This window comes from Dendropsophus ebraccatus, chromosome 9 (genome assembly GCF_027789765.1).
Source record: "Dendropsophus ebraccatus isolate aDenEbr1 chromosome 9, aDenEbr1.pat, whole genome shotgun sequence".
Classification (NCBI taxonomy): Eukaryota; Metazoa; Chordata; class Amphibia; order Anura; family Hylidae; genus Dendropsophus; species Dendropsophus ebraccatus.
The window spans coordinates 46,179,834-46,197,974 of NC_091462.1; the positions used below are offsets into that span (position 1 = coordinate 46,179,834).

An 18,141-nucleotide genomic window follows, 5' to 3' on the forward strand; every position below is an offset into this window, starting at 1 on the left:
AACTGAGGGTGCCTTTACACCGAAAGATTTATCTGACAGATTATTGAAGCCAAAGCCATGAACAGACTACTGTATAAACAGAGAACAGGTTATAAAGGAAAGCCTGAGATTTCTCCTTTTCTCAAATGCATTCCTGGCTTTGGCTTCGAAAATCTGTCTGATAAATCTTTCTCTGCGTGTAAAGGCACCATGAGGCTTGCTGTAAAGCATATCACTAAGTGCTGTAAAAAAATGGTCAGGCAATATGGCAGCCCCCGTAACAATGTACAAAAAGTAAATGAAAAAAAACATACAGATTGGAATAAAAGAACAAGTTTTAGTATCTAATTTGTAATCAGTAAAAGAAATAACATTTCATTATCTCTGCCTAGTAAGGCATGGTATGGAATTAAAATGTATAAACTACACAAGAATACCCCTGAGTACACCTAGAGATTCAGGATTTACAAAGTGAAGGCCACCAAGATTGAGCACCAGTATGCCCCCGCTCTTCTTTGAGAGTTAGAAGAGATATTAGTGTGGGGTTTGCTGCACTCTCTACTTGACCCAGGTTATGACCTTCCACATGGATAACGTCTATACCAAATAACACTCTTTAAGTGTGCCTTCACACGTACCGTATCGCTGCGTATTTATTGCTGCCAGTTTCTCGCACATAAATCCAGTGATACTGATTGCTATAAAGTCAATGTATGTGTATTCTCGCTGCGTGTTTGGTGCGATTTTTACATGCGAGTTTTGATTTTTACATGATTTTCACAGGAGAGTTTAACACCACAAAAAACGCAGCTACTTTCGTGCGAGTTTCGTGCGATAAATACGCAGCGATACGGTATGTGTGAAGGCACCCTAAATGCTTTACATCCAGAGATACTTCAACTTCTGTCAGAAGTTTTATGCACAAGAACATGATGTAGGTCAAATATGAAGACAGATATGATGTCCTGATATTGACCAGAATACATGGTAACAGCATCATCTCTGTTACTGGGATATGATGAATATATGGGAAGGTTGATCTTTTAGATTAAGGGTATATTCACACGGACGGGCTCGCAGCGAGATTCTCGCTGCGAGACCGGCAGGTCCTGGCAGTTCCCACACACTACATACTTGCTGCGGTCTAAACGACCGCAGCGAGTATGTAATTCTGCCGCCCTTAACCCCTTCTGCTCCCACCCGGCTCCCCCGCTGTAAGCATACATTACCTGTCCTCGCTGCACGGGTTCGGCGTCCTGCTCTCCCGTCCGGCCAATCAGTGTGTTGCCCAGCTGCAGCCACTGATTGGCCGGGCGGGAGAGCAGGACGCCGGACCCGTGCAGCGAGGAGAGGTAATGTATGCTTACAGCGGGGGAGCCGGGCGGGAGCAGAAGGGGTTAAGGGCGGCAGAATTACATACTCGCTGCGGTCGTTTAGACCGCAGCAAGTACGTAGTGTATGGGAACTGCCAGGACCTGCCGGGCTCGCAGCGAGAATCTCGCTGCGAGCCCGTCCGTGTGAATATACCCTTAAGCATACTGGTCATCAGAAAACTTTTGACATGTTGTAGAGACATATGAAAAGTTTTGATCGGTTGTGGTATGAGTGATCAGACTGCAATCGATCAGGAGTGTCGACTGTGTTGCCATGTGTTCCTCTCCCTTCTCCATAGACTTACATAATGCAGCCGTCTGTCATGTGACACAGAGCTGATAGAGAACACACTGAGGATGGACTTCTCCAAGCTCGTTTTTCTGGTCAGTCACAGACACGTCAAGTTTTAGTTTTTTTTTCTTATTGCAAGGACGCTTTAAGGCTATGTTTACTACAGTCACTGTATTACATGTTCCTGCAGCCGACACTGCCATATCGGCTGCAGGAACATTATCTTTTTCCCACGTGGAGTGCAGGCACCTTTGGGGGTGCCCGCAATCCAATTAAGCATTGAACGCAATGTAAAGTATGGCCGGCAGCTGTACTTTACATTGAGTGTAACTATTTTCTATGGCCGAACTGCTGCAATAGAAAATAGACATGCTTATTATTTTTTGCGGCCGCAGTTCAACAACGGCCATAGTGTATACACTATGGCCGTTGTTGCATTGAAATCAATGCAAACGTATTGATGTAATTAACAATGGATGTTGTTTTCAGTGAAATGAATGGCTGTTGTTAATTAAATTAATACATTGTGTGAACCTAGCTTTTCTGTGTAGTGCCATGCCAGTAAACACAAGTGGTACATAAAGTTATCTCTGCACATAGTACAGATGGGACACTATGGGTTAGGCACATGTGTTTAGGTGAAATAAGAAGAGAAACTCCCAGGAAATTAACTAATTATGGAAAAGTTTTTCAAACCCATTCCCCCTTGGGAAATTTAACCCCTTAAGGACGGGGCCCATTTTCGATTTTGCGTTTTCGGTTTTTCCTCCTTGTGTTTAAAAGGCCATAGCACTTGCATTTTTCCACCTAGAAACCCATATGAGCACTTATTTTTTGCGTCACTAATTGTACTTTGCAATGGCAGACTGAATTTTTTTTCTGATTTCGTAGTGTACTTAATGCAAAAATTCAAAGTGTGGTGAAATTGAAAAAAACTGTGTTTTTACGCCATTCGCCCTGGGGTAAAACTGACTTGTTATGCATGTTCCTCAAGTCGTTACGATTAAAACGATATATAACATGTATAACTTATATTGTATCTGATGGCCTATAAAAAATTCAAACCATTGTTAACAAATATACGTTCCTTAAAATCGCTCCATTCCCAGGCTTATAACGCTTTTATCCTTTGGTCTATGGGGCTGTGTCAGGTGTAATTTTTTGCGCCATGATGTTTTCTTTCTATCGGTACCTTGATTGCGCATATACGACTTTTTGATCGTTTTTTATTACTTTTTTTCTGGATTTGATGCGACCAAAAATGCGCAATTTTGCACTTTAGCACTTTTTTGCGCTGACACCGTTTACCGTGCGAGATCAGGAATGTGATTAATAGTTTGGGCGATTACGTGTGCGGTGATACCAAATATGTTTATTTATTTGTTTACTTTTATTTAAAACCTGGGAAAAGGGGGGTGATTCAGACTTTTATTGGGGGAGGGGGCTTTTTACTATAAACAACACTTTTTTTTTTTTTTTTACACTTATACTAGAAGCCCCCTCGGGGGACTTCTAGTATATATACTTTGATCTCTCATTGAGATCTCTGCAGCATAGATATGCTGCAGAGATCCATGAGATAGGCACTCGTTTACTTCTGGCTGCTGCAGCCGGAAGTAAACGAGTGCCGAGCCGGGGACGACGCCATCTTGGACGAGTCCCCGGCCGGCATCAGTAACGGAGATCGCTTCTCCGGGACAACGTCCCGGAGGAGCGATCTCCCCCACTAGACACCAGGGAACGGTTGCCTCCGGTAATCGAAGGCAGCTGTCAACTTTGACAGCTGCCTCCGATTAGCTAATTAGCGGGCATGGCGATCAGACCGTGCCCGCTAAACCGCGCGGCCCCGCTTTTAAGTGCTAATGAGGACATATGACGTACCGGTACGTAGGGCTGGGCGATAATGGCCTAAATCAATATCGCGGTTTATCGTACATGTAGCCGCGGTAACGATAAATTGAACGATAATTATGACACGCCCCTTTTAAAAACCACACCCCTTTTGAAAACCCCATTTTCCGATGGTAATACAAACGTGAATTTATTCCATATCACAATGTGCAGCAAACTTCACAAGTAATACACAATGTTTTGGCGTCTCCTACACCATTTTCAAGTGCCACTTAAGAATGGCATAAGAGACGCCAAAACATCGTATATTACTTGTGAAGTTTGCTGCACATTGTTATATGGAATAAATTCACATTTGTATCACATCAGAGAGCTGCAGAGTATTTTTACTAGCCGACTTGGTATTCGACTGCTGGCCTCCACAGTTCGTTTAGTGTGCTGCCTATATTGTTTGCTCTATCTATCTATGTATATATCTATATATATATATATATATATATATATGTGTATGTATAGATAGGAGATCTATCTCCTCTATCTAATATATATGTGTATGTATAGATAGGAGATCTATCTCCTCTATCTATTATCTATCTATCTATCTATATATCTCCTATCTATCTATCTATCTATCTCCTCTATTATCTATCTATCTCCTATCTCTCTATCTCTCTATCTATCTATCTATCTCCTATCTATCTATCTCCTATCTATATATCTATCTGTCATCTATCTATCTATCTATCTCTCTCCTATCTATCTATCTCCTATCTATCTATTATCTATCTATATCTCCTATCTATCTATCCCTCTATCTATCTATCTATCTATCTATCTATCTATCTATCTATCTATCTACCTCCCTCCTATCTATCTATCTATCTATCTATCTATCTACCTCCCTCCTATCTATCTATCTATCTATCTATCTACCTCCCTCCTATCTATCTATCTATCTATCTATCTATCTCTCTATCTATCTAACTCCTCTATCTATCTATCTATCTATCTATCTATCTATAGACCAAAAAATAGGGTTCCAGCTTGAAAACAGTGCTGATTGTGGCATCGAAACGTTGCTGCTGCATGTTCCTTTGAGCAAATAAACTACACTTTTCTTCCCTATTGGAGTGCCGGAACCCTATTTTTTAGTCTGTATATGTGCACGAAGGATACTTAGTGCGGGGTGGCACCCTATACCTTTACTGCAGGAGTTCTGTGGATTTTCTGATTGCTCTATATCTCTATCTCTCTCTCTCTCTATCTTTCTCTCTATCTTTCTCTCTCTCTCTCTCTCACTCAGTGGCTGCAGGGGGTCAGGTATAGGTCGCACCTCCTTGCTCCACCAGGCACCGCTCTCTCTCTCTCCCGCACAGGAATCCTCGGCCCCTGTCACTCGGTGCTGTAGCACATGTATCTGTGTCCCGGACTGAGCGTCACACATGGCCGCTTCCAGCACTGACAAAACATAACGGGGCTCCGAGAATTCCTGTGCGGGACAGAGTGCGGTGGCCAGTGAAGCATGGAGGTGCCGACCCATACCTGACCCCAACTATATATGCGGGAGAGGGGGGGCAGAGCTCACCGTGCAGCTTACAGAGAAGTTAGGAGGAGAGAGCCGCCCGGCAGCAGCAGCGCTGAGCTCACACTGGAGGGGGAGATGCCGTCTGTGTGCAGCCTGTCACATCTCCAGCCTTTTTCTTCAGCCCCCCGCAGCAGGATCTCTTGCCCTGCAGCAGTATATGTGCGTCCTGGCTCGGGAGGTGAATCGGAGCATAAGCTTTCCAGCCTCCGTCTCTCCACCCGGCACCCCTCTCTCTCTCCCTGCACCAGAGCATGCGGCTGCCGGGTGTGGGGGGAAAATACCGCAGATACCGTCCTGGCAGAGTTGAGGTCGGTTAACCGACGCCAGTGACGGTATCGGTATTTTTGCGGTATACCGCCCAGCCCTACCGGTACGTCATATGTCCTTAAGAGGTTAAATAGTAAGAAATTGTATTTTTCATTTTCTAACTGCAAAAAAAATCATCAATGTAATACTTTTTCTTAGGTGTAGTTGATGGTGACTCCCCTCACACCTGTCTCGGTTGCAACCACTATGGCTGCTATAACAAGATCACTAAAAAAACAGCTCACATGAAGAGCTGGAGAATTTAGTGCAATTTAGAAAAACAGTCAAAAATAGATTTGCAACATTTGAAATATGTAATTCCCGTAGAAATGTATGTGTATTAGATTCAACAAAAAAAAGTACCCACACCACATTTTTGCTATGGTTTTTGAAGAGAGACCATATTCTCTAATTGTCACTTAACAGACTACGAATTGTCTATTCTTTTGACACGACAACACAAAATGTGTAGGTGTTCACTGCATTTTTTATCTGTCAACTAAAAATGAATGGAATATGTTAAAGATCAGTCGTGAGGAAGATGTTAAAATAGATGGAAGTATGTTACTCCTCTTTTGTTAAAGTGTCCCCATTGCTATAGAAAAGCCAAGAACGTTTTAAATGTTGTAAAGACATGTCAAGTTTTGATTGGTCAGGGTCAGACTCCCACCGGTCTCTATATATAACTTATGGAAACGTGTGGCTAAGTGTGTCTCTCCCCCAACTGCCTGTGATCTGTCTTCTTGCACAAGCTGAGCTACATTATACATCTACGAAGTTTGTATCCTGTAGCTTAAAGGGGTTGTTCACCAATTTTTTTTCTTTCACATCAACTGGTGCCATAAAGGGCCAGAGATTTGTAATTCACTTCTATTAAAAAATCTTAAGTCTTCCAGTACTTATCAGCTGCTGTGTGTCCTGCAGGAAGTGGTGTTTTCTTTCCTGTCTGACACAGTGCTCTCTGTTGCCTCCTCTGTCTATGTCAGGAACTGTCCAGAGCAGCAGCAAATCCCCATAGAAAACCTCTCCTGCTCTCCAGACTGGAAATAATACAACTTCCTGCTGGGCATACAGCAGCTAAGTACTGGAAGGCTTGAGATTTTTTAATAGAAGTAAATTACAAATCTCTGGCACTTTATGGCAGCAGTTGATTTGAAAGAAATTTTTTTTTGGTGTACAACCCCTTTAACTGAGATTTCAGAGAGACAGGGAATGAAGCGCTCAGCCATATATTTCTCACTGCTGTATCTAGAGATTTATGGGGGTCTGAACACTCAAGGTGGCCATACACTTTCAATAACTGACATCCGATTAATTGTTCAGCTGTCATTTATCTCTCCCGTCCGGCCCCTGTTCTACCCATACACAGAAACATTTGGTATGGCCTAGCATTCCTGTGTTCCCTATGGGGAGGGTTGGGTTAAGTTGCAGCCAGAGCGCTCTAATTGCAACTTATCTCTGTTTTATTTTTTTTATTTCTTGACTGAAAACGCTTTCCAAATTTGCAAAAAATGTAAGAGAAACGTTCGTACTGAAATGGTGAGTATTATTGTGCTACACTACAAGTTTTTTTAAATTTATATTGATCGATAAGTTAAAGGAGAAGTCCGGTGAAAATTTTTATTAAAGTATTATATTTCCCCCCAAAAGTTATACAAATCACCAATATACACTTATTACAGGAAATGCTTATAAAGTGTTTTTTTTTCCCCTGCACTTACTACTGCATCAAGGCTTCACTTCCTGGATAACATGGTGATGTCACGACCCGACTCCCAGAGCTGTGCGGGCTGTGGCTGCTGGAGAGGATGATGGCAGAGGGACACTGAGGGACACAGGGCACTGGAGGGACACTGAGCATCCCTCTGCCATCATCCTCTCCAGCAGCCACAGCCCGCACAGCTCTGGGAGTCGGGTTGTGACATCACCATGTTATCCAGGAAGTGAAGCCTTGATGCAGTAGTAAGTGCAGGGAAAAAAGCTCTTTATGTGCTTTTCCCTAATAAGTGTATATTGGTGATTTGTATAACTTTTGGGGGGCAATAAAATACTTAAATAAAAAGTTTCACCAAACTTTTCCTTTTAACTTTTTGTTGTTTTTTATTTTAGAATATTTTGCCTATTTTACAATTCTTTTCTAAAAATATATAGTAAACCTATTCCTTGCACTTTGTCTTCTACCATGTACTTTGTATTCCTTAATAGTTCTGTAGCCCTACTTGAAAATTGCCAAATCAAGACAAATTCACTCTTAGCAGGTAAAATAAATTCCCATGAGTGGGCTATTTTAACACCATATAAAGAGCACCATTTCAAAACAATTGCTTCTATTAGAAACCAATGGTGCTTACATAAACTGCTGAAAATGACTTATAATTTTCACTTCTCTTGCAGGAAGTAAAATGGATTTGTGTCAAGATGCATCACTCAAACAGAACACTACAGAAGGCAATTCTAAGAAGAAAAACATAAAGATGAGGTTTAGCCCCCGTAGAGGGAAGGTGAGGTATGTTTTGGAACGTGAAGAAAACAGACAGCCGCTTCCTTCACAATGCAAACAGGCTACAATGTTGGCGCCATACGAATTTGTCTCTTCTTCACCCGAACTGGAACATGCCAAAAAGAAGCCGAAATGTCGGAAAACAAAGAAGAAGCAGCTGGAGGACATTAACAAAAAGTGGGGCATTGGAACACAAAGTGAGAATATTGACATCTTTGAAGAAAGTAATAACCAGGAAGCCAATAGATCGGTGTCTTTTTGCAGCCACCTACGTATACTTCAGATGTCTGATGATGATGTGCAAGAAAACAATTATGAATGTAACAACATGATTACAAATGGCTCAGAAAAGATGGAGCTCGTGTTAGAAGATCATAAGACTGAAAACACTACAGACAACAACATAAAAGACATCAATAGTTTAAAGTCTGAGTCTGTGACATCTGTGCATCAGTCTATCGGTGCCGAGCAAGAAACTGACTACAGCCATGATCCGAACCAAGAAAATAGACAAAGTGTAAGTCAAATGGAGGAATCTGTAAAAGAAGAACCCGGCTCTGAGAAGTTGTTACAATTCACACAGCAAAAAAATGTTTCTTCTGGAAGAACTAAGCGAGAAAAGACTCCTCTAAAACGGAAACATTATCCATCTACATCCCCTATTTCCAGTGCCACGAAACGTTTGAGAAAGACAAAGCTTGCTGATGATTCCACGTCAGATGATACAGGGGATCCTGGGAAAGTAAAGAACAATGAAATCAGAAAATCTATGAAAGCAGAGACCGATCCTAAGCCCCATTCTACTCCACAAACTCCTAAAGATGGCAGAAGGAGGAGCCAACCTGGAGCTAATGTTACGACATCCCCAAGTAACTTTACAAAGAAGAACCACAAGGGTGAGACAATGCTTCATGTGGCTTCTATTAAGGTAAGAGAACTTTTCTCCAGTGGTGTTTTATTTATTATAATTTTATTTTGATCAAGTTATATTTAACGTTGGTTCTTCAAAACAAAAAGCTTTTTATGGCTCACCTTTGTCTATGTGCAAACTTAAGTTTACATGACAAAGTTAATATGGATATGGACTAATTTACAGAGGATTACCAAAACTGGATAGATATTGAAAGGAAATGAGACCAAGAGTAAGCTCTCAATGCTGGGTCTGCACAGTTTTTAATATTCTGCTTGTAAGCTACGATGTTCCTATCCACACACAGCAAGCAAAGGTCTCCAAAGAAGTTTAAAACACTAGAGGAGGAAATGCTCAAGGTCCTGCACCGTTATTTTGGCACAATTTTTTGGCGCAACTGACACCACTTTTAAAGTGATCCACGAGACTTTGTGTAACATATGCCAGGATAGGTCCCAGTGCATGCATTAAATGTATTAAAAATTAGTCCCTATTTATTGCTTCTGTTCAGGACATCTAGGCTGAATCCCTTAAAAAAGGTAAACTGTGCCATATATGTTTTTTTAACATGAAGTTAGATGTATTATTGATCTATCTTAGGTATATGTCAGACCTTTTACATTAAGGTCTCCCCTTAATGTATAGGGCTCTGCTTCTAAAAATACACAGGTAGATAAATAACTTGGCCCCAAAATGCATGAAACAGTTTTATGGCATTTCATAACCTTTCTTTATGTAGACTTTGCCATAGGGGTAACCCCATAAAGTTTTTTTTTCTTTTTCTAAATAATACGTTTATACTGTATATTTATCCATTGGAAGCTGATAACGTTTGAATCTAGGCCCCTCTGACTTGAGACCTCTTTTAAAGGGGTCATCAGGTCCCCCTGACTGCAGCCGATACCACTTACAAGACCGACTCGTTTCAGCAGTGACAGTCGCTCAGTCACTTGCCGCAGCGCTGTCCTGTCCCTGAACAGGCTGTGAATGCCGAGACGAGCCAGTCTGTGAAGTGGTGGCAACTGCAGTCAGTGGGGGACCCGGATCCCAGTAGGACACTGGGGGAGCGTAATGAGGTAAGAATAACGTCTATATATATACTTGCAGCTGGATAACCCCTTGAATCTGCCGAACATTTGAGACTTCAGCTTTTCTTTTCCATAGGTGTGATACAGATGTGAATCTATTTAGATAGATAGCAGTAGGTTAAAAAAAAAATCCTGATGAAGTTTTTATCTCAGAGCTTTTATGCCGTAGTTATTCCCAGCTGTCAGATCCAAAGTTCTTTTATGTGTGGCAATCGCTATCGTGTTTTATGACCATTCTTGGATGCTTATTAGTTCCATTTTTGGCGTCTGATTTGAGTTAATTTAATCTTTTGGAAGGCGATGGGAGCTGCGCTTGATTATTGTGCGTTTTCCAGGAAATGCTCCATTGGTAAGAAAATTGGTCTGGAACTAGTCAGAGTCTCCAGGAGAATACTAAAAATTTTAAGCTGCGGCAATTAAGCTATCTGCTACTATTGTGCGGCTGACAATAACTGTGCGAGAAAGATGAATGAAAGTTGATAACCTGGCCCACAAGAACGCTTCCTTGCAGACAATGATTTCAAGAAGTCTGAAATTTCGTAAAATTATCTTCTCTTTAAAAAGACTTGGCTTCCGAGTAAAATAAACACTGTTGGAAAAGTACCTGCTCCCTGTTTTGTATGTACGAGAAGCCTATCCCCAAAAATAAGTTAACAAAATGGCTAATAGCTCATCTCTGAGAAGGCACCGGATGTCGGATGTGTTGCTTTTAGCTTTGCATTTCTCTTGTACAAAGTAAAGTGACCACAATTTGTAGTTTTTAGGCACAAGTGAGTGAAGTGCGGTTGGGTTTGGCTTTTTAAATGATTATAAAGCAAGACAATAGGCATTTATCGGTTCCAGCTATCTTTGTTACTGTGACAAAAGGAGTAAGGCACTGAACAGATGTAATTTATACTTGGCAGAAACTCTTCCCTTTCTCGTCTGAAATGCATTTCTTAATTACTCCAAAATTATTTTCATTAACATTTCAGTCTCTACAACAGGGCAGACAGAAAGGTCAGATCGTCTTGTGGTTGCCCACAGATTCTCCAAAGACTTCATGTAAATGTCCATCTTTTAACACCAGGCTGTTTACATCAGTCTTAAGGCCCTATTTCACGGAACGATTATCGTTCGTATTCGGCCGATATCGGCCGCTACGGACGATAATCGTCCGGTGGAATAGAGTGCAACGATCAGCCGACATCGTTCATGTCGGCTGATCGTTGCAGTCGCTTGTTTTTCAACATGTTGAAAAACAAGCGACTGATATAGCAGCGATCTGCTGCCGGCGCTTCATTGAATAGGAGCATCGGCAGCAGACGCTGCTATATCCTATGGGCTGCCTGGACGATCAGCGATCCCCCGGGCAGCCCCCCCCGCAGCTCCCCGCCGCCCCCTCCCGCACTGACCCGCTTGCTGCAGCCGCGTTGAATAGCGGCGGCAGCGAGCGGGGAACGAGGAGCAAACGAGCGCTGAGAGCGCTCGTTTGCTCCTCTAAACGACCTGTGGAATAGGGGCATTAAAGGACAACTCCAGACAGGCCGATTTTTTTTTTTTTTTTTTTTTTTTTTTTTAAGTGCCGTGGAGGCTGAAAAAAAATAACGTGCTCTCACGTCCCCGTCTCCAGTGCTCATGCTGTTTACTGCTGCTTCAGTTCAGAGTCCTCAGCCGCCTCCTGTTAGAAGGGACCTGGGAAGTGACATGTCAGGGCTGTTAAGCCAGTCAGCGGCCGAGGTGGGACCCCGTTATGGCCATTGACTGGCTGAGCAGTCCTGACACGTCACATCCGGGTACTCTCTCAAAGCAAGAAGGGGCCGGGGACCAACCTGGGGACGGGAGCAGCGGTACGCAGCAGCGGCGCTGGAGACAGGGAACTGAGAGCATGTTATTTCTTTCAACCCCCTCCCCTTCCTGCCATTTTTCCGAAAAAATCGTCAGAGTTGTCCTTTTTAAAGACTGTACACATTGCCATTATTTAATTTGAATTTGCAAAACATCTAAATACCTTTATTCAGGCTTACAAAAAGCATTACTGCTTTCCTTCAAAAACAAAAGCACTCTTGTCTGCAGTTTGGGTGTGGTTTTACTCCACATTTCCATTGAAGTAAATGGAGCTGAATTGCAGCCATGGTCAGGGGTGGTGCTGTTTTTTCAAGTAGGTAGCTGTGTTTTTCCTAATCCTGGATAACCTCTTTAAATAGCTATGTTGCTTAAAAATATTTGAGCTGACATGGCTGATAGAATTCATCCCATCTTTCCCAGTTACCCCCCCCCCACACACACACACATACACTGTACAGACATGCAATGAGATGGAAGGCCCCCTATATATATTAGTCGTCTATTCCCTACAAATTTGGGGGTTATTGCCAGCACATATCTAATGTGTATGGCGAGCTTTAGCCATTAAGATGATAACACAACTGAAGTTAGATGCTAAAATTCTAACTACCTGCGGCAGCCACAAGGGGTGCGGACGGCATACTGTTTTATTATGCAGTTTAGTGTATGAATTGTGTGCAGTAAGTCTTGTCTGCAGCCAGCAAGGATTTTATTACTCAACTATTGCTTTGCAAAGTATTAAAGCACAGTGTGTATAGATATATATTATAAAATGAATCAGCACTGATTTTTTTCATCAAAGTGTACCTGAATTTTATAAATAACACCTGATTCGTCATTTTGTCACTTCCGAATTTTTGTCTGCTCTGAGCATTGTATGACTTGCCAAAAGTCCCAGGAGTGTCTGTGGACGTACTGTAAACTTGTACATCTCTCCAAGCAGACACAACTGGTGAAGAATAGACGTGAATGGACACAGTGCTCACCTGAAAGCTGCTTCCCTTTCACCTTAGCAATGTCTTGGCACTTGAGAGGAGCGCCACTCTAGACCACTGATCTTCAGCCACCGGTATTCAAATGCTAAACCAAGTTGGATGCAGCTCCAGGGAGTCCTGTAAAACATAGATACAGCTATAGGCTACGTTCACACAACATAGCTTTTCTATTAATCATGGCCATTGTTGCCGATTTACAACACGGTCCTCATTTATAGAAAAGTTATGTTGCACTGCAGTCAGAGGGAATCCCGGACGGAGTGTATACACATAATATATACTCCAGCCGGTATCCCCAGCGACCTCAGGAAAACTCACATGTCAGTTTTGTGCGGCCGCTGTTCATTGAATAGCGGCTTCGCAACCCTGAAGCTCACACAATGGAGAGTGCAGCTCCGGTGAATTGGCATGCGGGCACACAGATGCACCTGCATCCCAATTCAGCACAAATGAAGTTCATCTGGCCGATACTGCAGTACTGTCCGGGATGAACTTCTATGATACAGCCCATTCTGTGACACGTCCAGGTCACAGAACGGGCGGTGTAATACGTAGTGTGAACACTGCAATAGCCTGTATCTATGTTTTCTAGGACTCCCTTGGGATGCATCCAACTACATCAGCCATTGGTATGCAAATGCTGAACGAGCGGTCTTGAGTAGCGATCCTCCCTACTCAGCACCCAGACCTCCACAATAAAATTTACTGAATCTTTGACATCTCAAGTTTTTAAAAACTTTACATATATTTTAAAGAGTGGTCATGTACTCTACATTTGTACAGGAATTAGGTGAATGAAATCAACATTACCGCGTAGCTACTATGAGTGCTTTTAATGGGATATTGAGAAAAATGTTTGTATGCTATGCGTTTGGCCAGCAGTCATTTTATAGCTGGGAGTTGGGAGTGCTGGGGGTTGTTCAGCTAAATTACAGTCTGGAAGACCATGGTCCATACTGACAGCTGCTCATAACTAAGCATCTTGCTTTTTCTCCATAGCCCCCAACTCCAATGCTGTAGAATGTAATGTGTAGCGTTTGGTTTTGTACCTGCGAAGAAAACTATAGAGACCGAACAAGCTGTTGTCCCCTGATGCTTAGAAATAAGCCAAAGCCAGCATGGTCTGTGTAGTGATTTTTAATGTAAAATCAAAATTAAAAGTTTTGTAGTAAAATGATTATAGTGCACATTCCTGCACTATAATTTTTTTTTGTTTAGATTAGAGGTGTGTTACTTGATTATGGACACATTTGTCTTGTTTATTACTTGTTTATTACTTTTGCTTCTTTGGCCTCCACAGAGTTCTGTGTGATCTTCTTTTTTTTTTTTTTTTTTTTTTTTTTTTTTTTTTTCCCCATACTTGTACTCCGCCCGAGTGACTCTACCCTGCAGACTGCCTTGTATCTTCTCTCCTGTCTCTCTCCAGCTAAGTGAGCTGTCCTTCAAGGCATCTCTCCCCCTTTCTACTTTCTGAACTAATTTGTAACCCCTTCCCACCCAGTTGTTTTCTCTAAGACTGAGAAAGCAGAAACCTAAAGGGGCCATACACCTTTTAATAACGGACGGCTGAATGATTACCACCGACATAATCTGTCGCTGATTTGTAAGAGACCCACACACCTTATACAGACAGCCAAACTCACCACGAGCTGCAGGTACAACTAAGTATAAGATGTATGGGGACCTGTACCATTTAGCAGCAGCTAAATGGTAGGAAGTTTCTAATGGAGATCATTTCAAAAGTTGCTTCATTTTGCATTCAAGAAACAAATAAGAAAAGGTGTCTGTGGCCTTTTAAATTGCTTTTGTTCTTTTTGTGTGTTACATAAACCCAGTCTCTGGGATGTGAGACACACGACACAACACAAGTTAGTGCGGCATCTGTTATTATAGCCCGGAGATTCTTGTTTCATTCCAATGCAGAGCTGCTGAGCATTGGCCCAAAATCCACTAGAAAAAAAACCCTTCCTCTTCATTGCACCATATTCATTACATTTGTGAAGTGCTTCAGCCTGTGACTGCAGTCAGATAATATTTGTTCTTTGGCAGCTGTACAGGAAAACATCTTACATTTCTAATAATAACAGCGGCTCTATCTCGCCATTTTACTGTTCTGTTTTAATGTGAGACTGAAAAGCAGCTATAAATACATTTAACTATATTTATGTGCAGCATGCTTTTATGTCCTTTATGGCTACAATCCCTGCTTTTCCTCTGTGTTCTGAAGATGATTGAACTGTCTCTTATAACTGCACACAGGGCGATGTGGGAGCCGTAGAGGAACTTCTCAAGAGTGGAGCTAACCCCAATGTCAAAGACAATGCTGGATGGACTCCTTTGGTAAGTCTTCTGCTGCATTCACGTTTGTCAGTTGTCGCAGAGACATCCAAAGCCAAAAGTGTACAAGACAAGTATCTAGAGCTGGTGGTGCGTTTGTGTGGCTCTCCACCATTGTGTCTGTGTAGCTCTCCATTATAGCGTATAGGTGTTATGGAGTAGCTTCTTGGGCTGCACACACAATACAAGGATCGTTTATACAGCCCAGTGCTCTCAAACGAGCCCCCTCGACTGACAAATCTTCATGTCTATAAGGACCCTTAGGGAGCTTTGTTGTTATAGGACTTGTCCACTGCAGCAAAATCTGCATCTGTGGATTTTTACATTGATTTTCTTTTCTAATTCTACATATCCTGAGTTTTATCACCATTTTACTCCATTCCAAGTTCCATTTTTTTAAAATGCCGCCCAGTTCCCACACTCGGCAACGGTTTCTTTACAAGCATTGTCCTACTCTATGCACTGGGGGAGCCGGGCCTGCCATCAGTGTATAGAGCGGGCCGGTGCACATGAAGAAACAAGGGCCAAGTGTGGGAAGCAGGCAGTGTTTTGAAAAGTGGACCGTGCCACTGGGATCTCTACACCGGCAAGATAGGGTGGGGAAAATAACATTAACTTAAGCAAAAACAGGACTGTCCATGAGTGCCTTATTTTGTGGGATTGTAGTTTTAAATCTTCTCTCCATTAACAGTTTTGGGACAATGGGTCTCTCCCGCTGAATGTAGGAGAGAAAGTTCAAGACTAGTATCTTCTTCTGTGCTATACAACCAGCCTTGCATTAAAATCCGATTTTATTGTACAACTACAATCATACGATGGTACTTTAGTCAGTATAATTTAATGTAATAGGTATCCATGCAATCCTTCACTAGATAACATTTAAACAAGTGATGCTCTGCGCCATAAGTCGTAGCTTTCATAAACAACCGCGGTCTATGAGGTCACTATAAAAGTGTTCCCCAGAGTTCTCTGTTTTCGTCTTATTATGTCTATTAAACCCAATATGAATGTATTCCACAAGCAAATTGGTGATTCTGGATATCAGATGATGTACAAGGTCAGAACCTAAAATACTATAGAGCAGATGTATTAGAAACCTAACACTACTAATGTATTCTTAGCACAGCAGAAATAGTTTGTGATTCTTATGTTCTCTTTGATACATCCAGCACGAAGCTTGTAACCACGGGCACACCACTGTGGTAGAGGCGCTGCTCCGACACCAGGCCCTCGTGAACACCACCGGATACCAAAACGACTCACCTCTTCACGATGCCGTAAGAAACGGTCATATCGCCATCGTCCGTCTTCTTCTCCAGCACGGAGCTTTGCAAGATGCGGTGTAAGTATGGAAGCCCGTCCTGGATTCTTAAAGCGGGATTATGTGGGATTGTCAGGGCTGTGGCTGTAGTAGGCCGGATTGATCTAGTTGGCACAGCCTGGGAGAATTCTGTGTGGATAAAGACACATACTTATCACATAATTAGACCTCATTCTGTGCAATTATATCAGAAAACCTGTTTTAAGAACTGTCAGAGATGTGAAAGCATTCATAATTGTTTTGTACTTTTACCGTACAGTCGAACAGAAATTGATTTTAATCATTAGTTTCTTACCGTAATTGTCTCTTGAAAAGAAGGCTTGTCTTTGCGACAAGATGATGGAGCTCTGAAACGCAAAATACTTAAGTGGGTAACCTAAGAAAAGGATGATTATTCCTGGGAAGTCTTGTGTCTTTACAACAGTATTGTGCATATTATTTCATTTCTTTTCATTTTAATTCATGTAATGCAAACATAAAATTGTCAGAACCTATATTCACCTAGAAGTAATAATAGTAATGATCACATTGCATGATATAGAGAACAGCCTTGTAAATTTAGTCACCACCACCTGCAGCATTTTCTTTATCAAAAGCATGATTGCTTTCTATTGCTACTATATAGATGAGCTAATATGGGGGATGAGCACCTCCTGATCATCATGAAGGAGATGAGCAGGCAGTGTAATTTCATGGCCATTGTCACCCAGTGTGCCCCGTAGATTGCTGGCTGATCTGCGCTGCTGCTTAGGTATGCAGCTGGTGTACAGTCACTTGGCTGCTGCAGACTCTACTGCAGTGTGACTGCGAGGCAATAGTGAGCAGCGCTAATCTTATTGGTTGGGCTTTTCCTTTTTTTGTCTCCTTGTTTCATACAGTTTTAAGAAAGAAATGTGACTTAAATATAATTTTTTGTGGCTTGCAGTCGGGTGCTGAATAAAGCGACAGAGTACGTTAGTAAAGCATCTACATCGGCTGAATCATTTTGTGAATTGCCTGTAGGAATTTATAGTATTTTCAGCTGTGAACATTAATAAGATAATGTGTTGCATGATGCATTAAATTAAATGTAAGAACCATATGTCATACTATGTGGCTTTGCATTAATGGAAATAAGCGTGGATTAATTTAATCAATGACAAAACCCTGCGGTGGGAGTAACTGTAAGTAACATGTACCTTTTTAAATGTTCATGGTTTATACTTAAAGGGGTTGTCCCACAATTAGAAGTTATCCCCTACTGTGACCCAACCCCATTACCGCTGTACGCTCCCCCACCCCACCGACCCATTAAAATTGGGACCTGTACAATCCACCAAATAGCGGACATCTGAGCGCACCACTTCCAATCCATTGTGAGTTTTAGTCCCTGTTTTCGAGATTGTTGGGGGTCCCAGCAGTTGGATACCAGATAACTTATGACTGTAGAACAACGCCTTCAAGAATAGTGTTGGTCAGCATTTTTACACCTAGTACCCCTTAGTCTGGGCCCTTACAATCTTCAAGTGTAAGGGCCCAATTTCACAAAGCAATAACTTGCCGATTCAGCAGATTCTTGCTCCATGTAATAAAGACAACAACAATCAGCTGCTGCATCGATCATTGGGTGATCATTGTCGTTTATTCCAGCCTACACATAATAGCGCTGCGCAGCCGACGACTGATTACTTTGTAAGAAAAATCTGAAACTTTATACATACTTTCCATGCTCCCCGGTGTCCTCCTCGCCTCCGCCTGCAGCTGCCACTGGAACTTCAGAGCCAGTCTCTGAAGCGAC

The 18,141-nt window shown here is 42.1% G+C and overlaps 1 protein-coding gene across 3 annotated transcripts in view; it reads left to right on the forward strand.

Moving 5' to 3' along the window:
* Positions 1–18,141, forward strand: part of BARD1 (BRCA1 associated RING domain 1) — a 47,382-nt gene that overhangs the window by 16,161 nt on the left and 13,080 nt on the right. For all 3 annotated transcript variants that reach the window (XM_069985218.1, XM_069985219.1, XM_069985220.1), the window contains 3 exons: positions 7,781–8,814; positions 14,966–15,046; positions 16,213–16,385. In XM_069985218.1, coding sequence (XP_069841319.1) covers positions 7,781–8,814; positions 14,966–15,046; positions 16,213–16,385 — 1,288 coding nt within the window. The remainder of the gene's footprint in view (positions 1–7,780; positions 8,815–14,965; positions 15,047–16,212; positions 16,386–18,141) is intronic.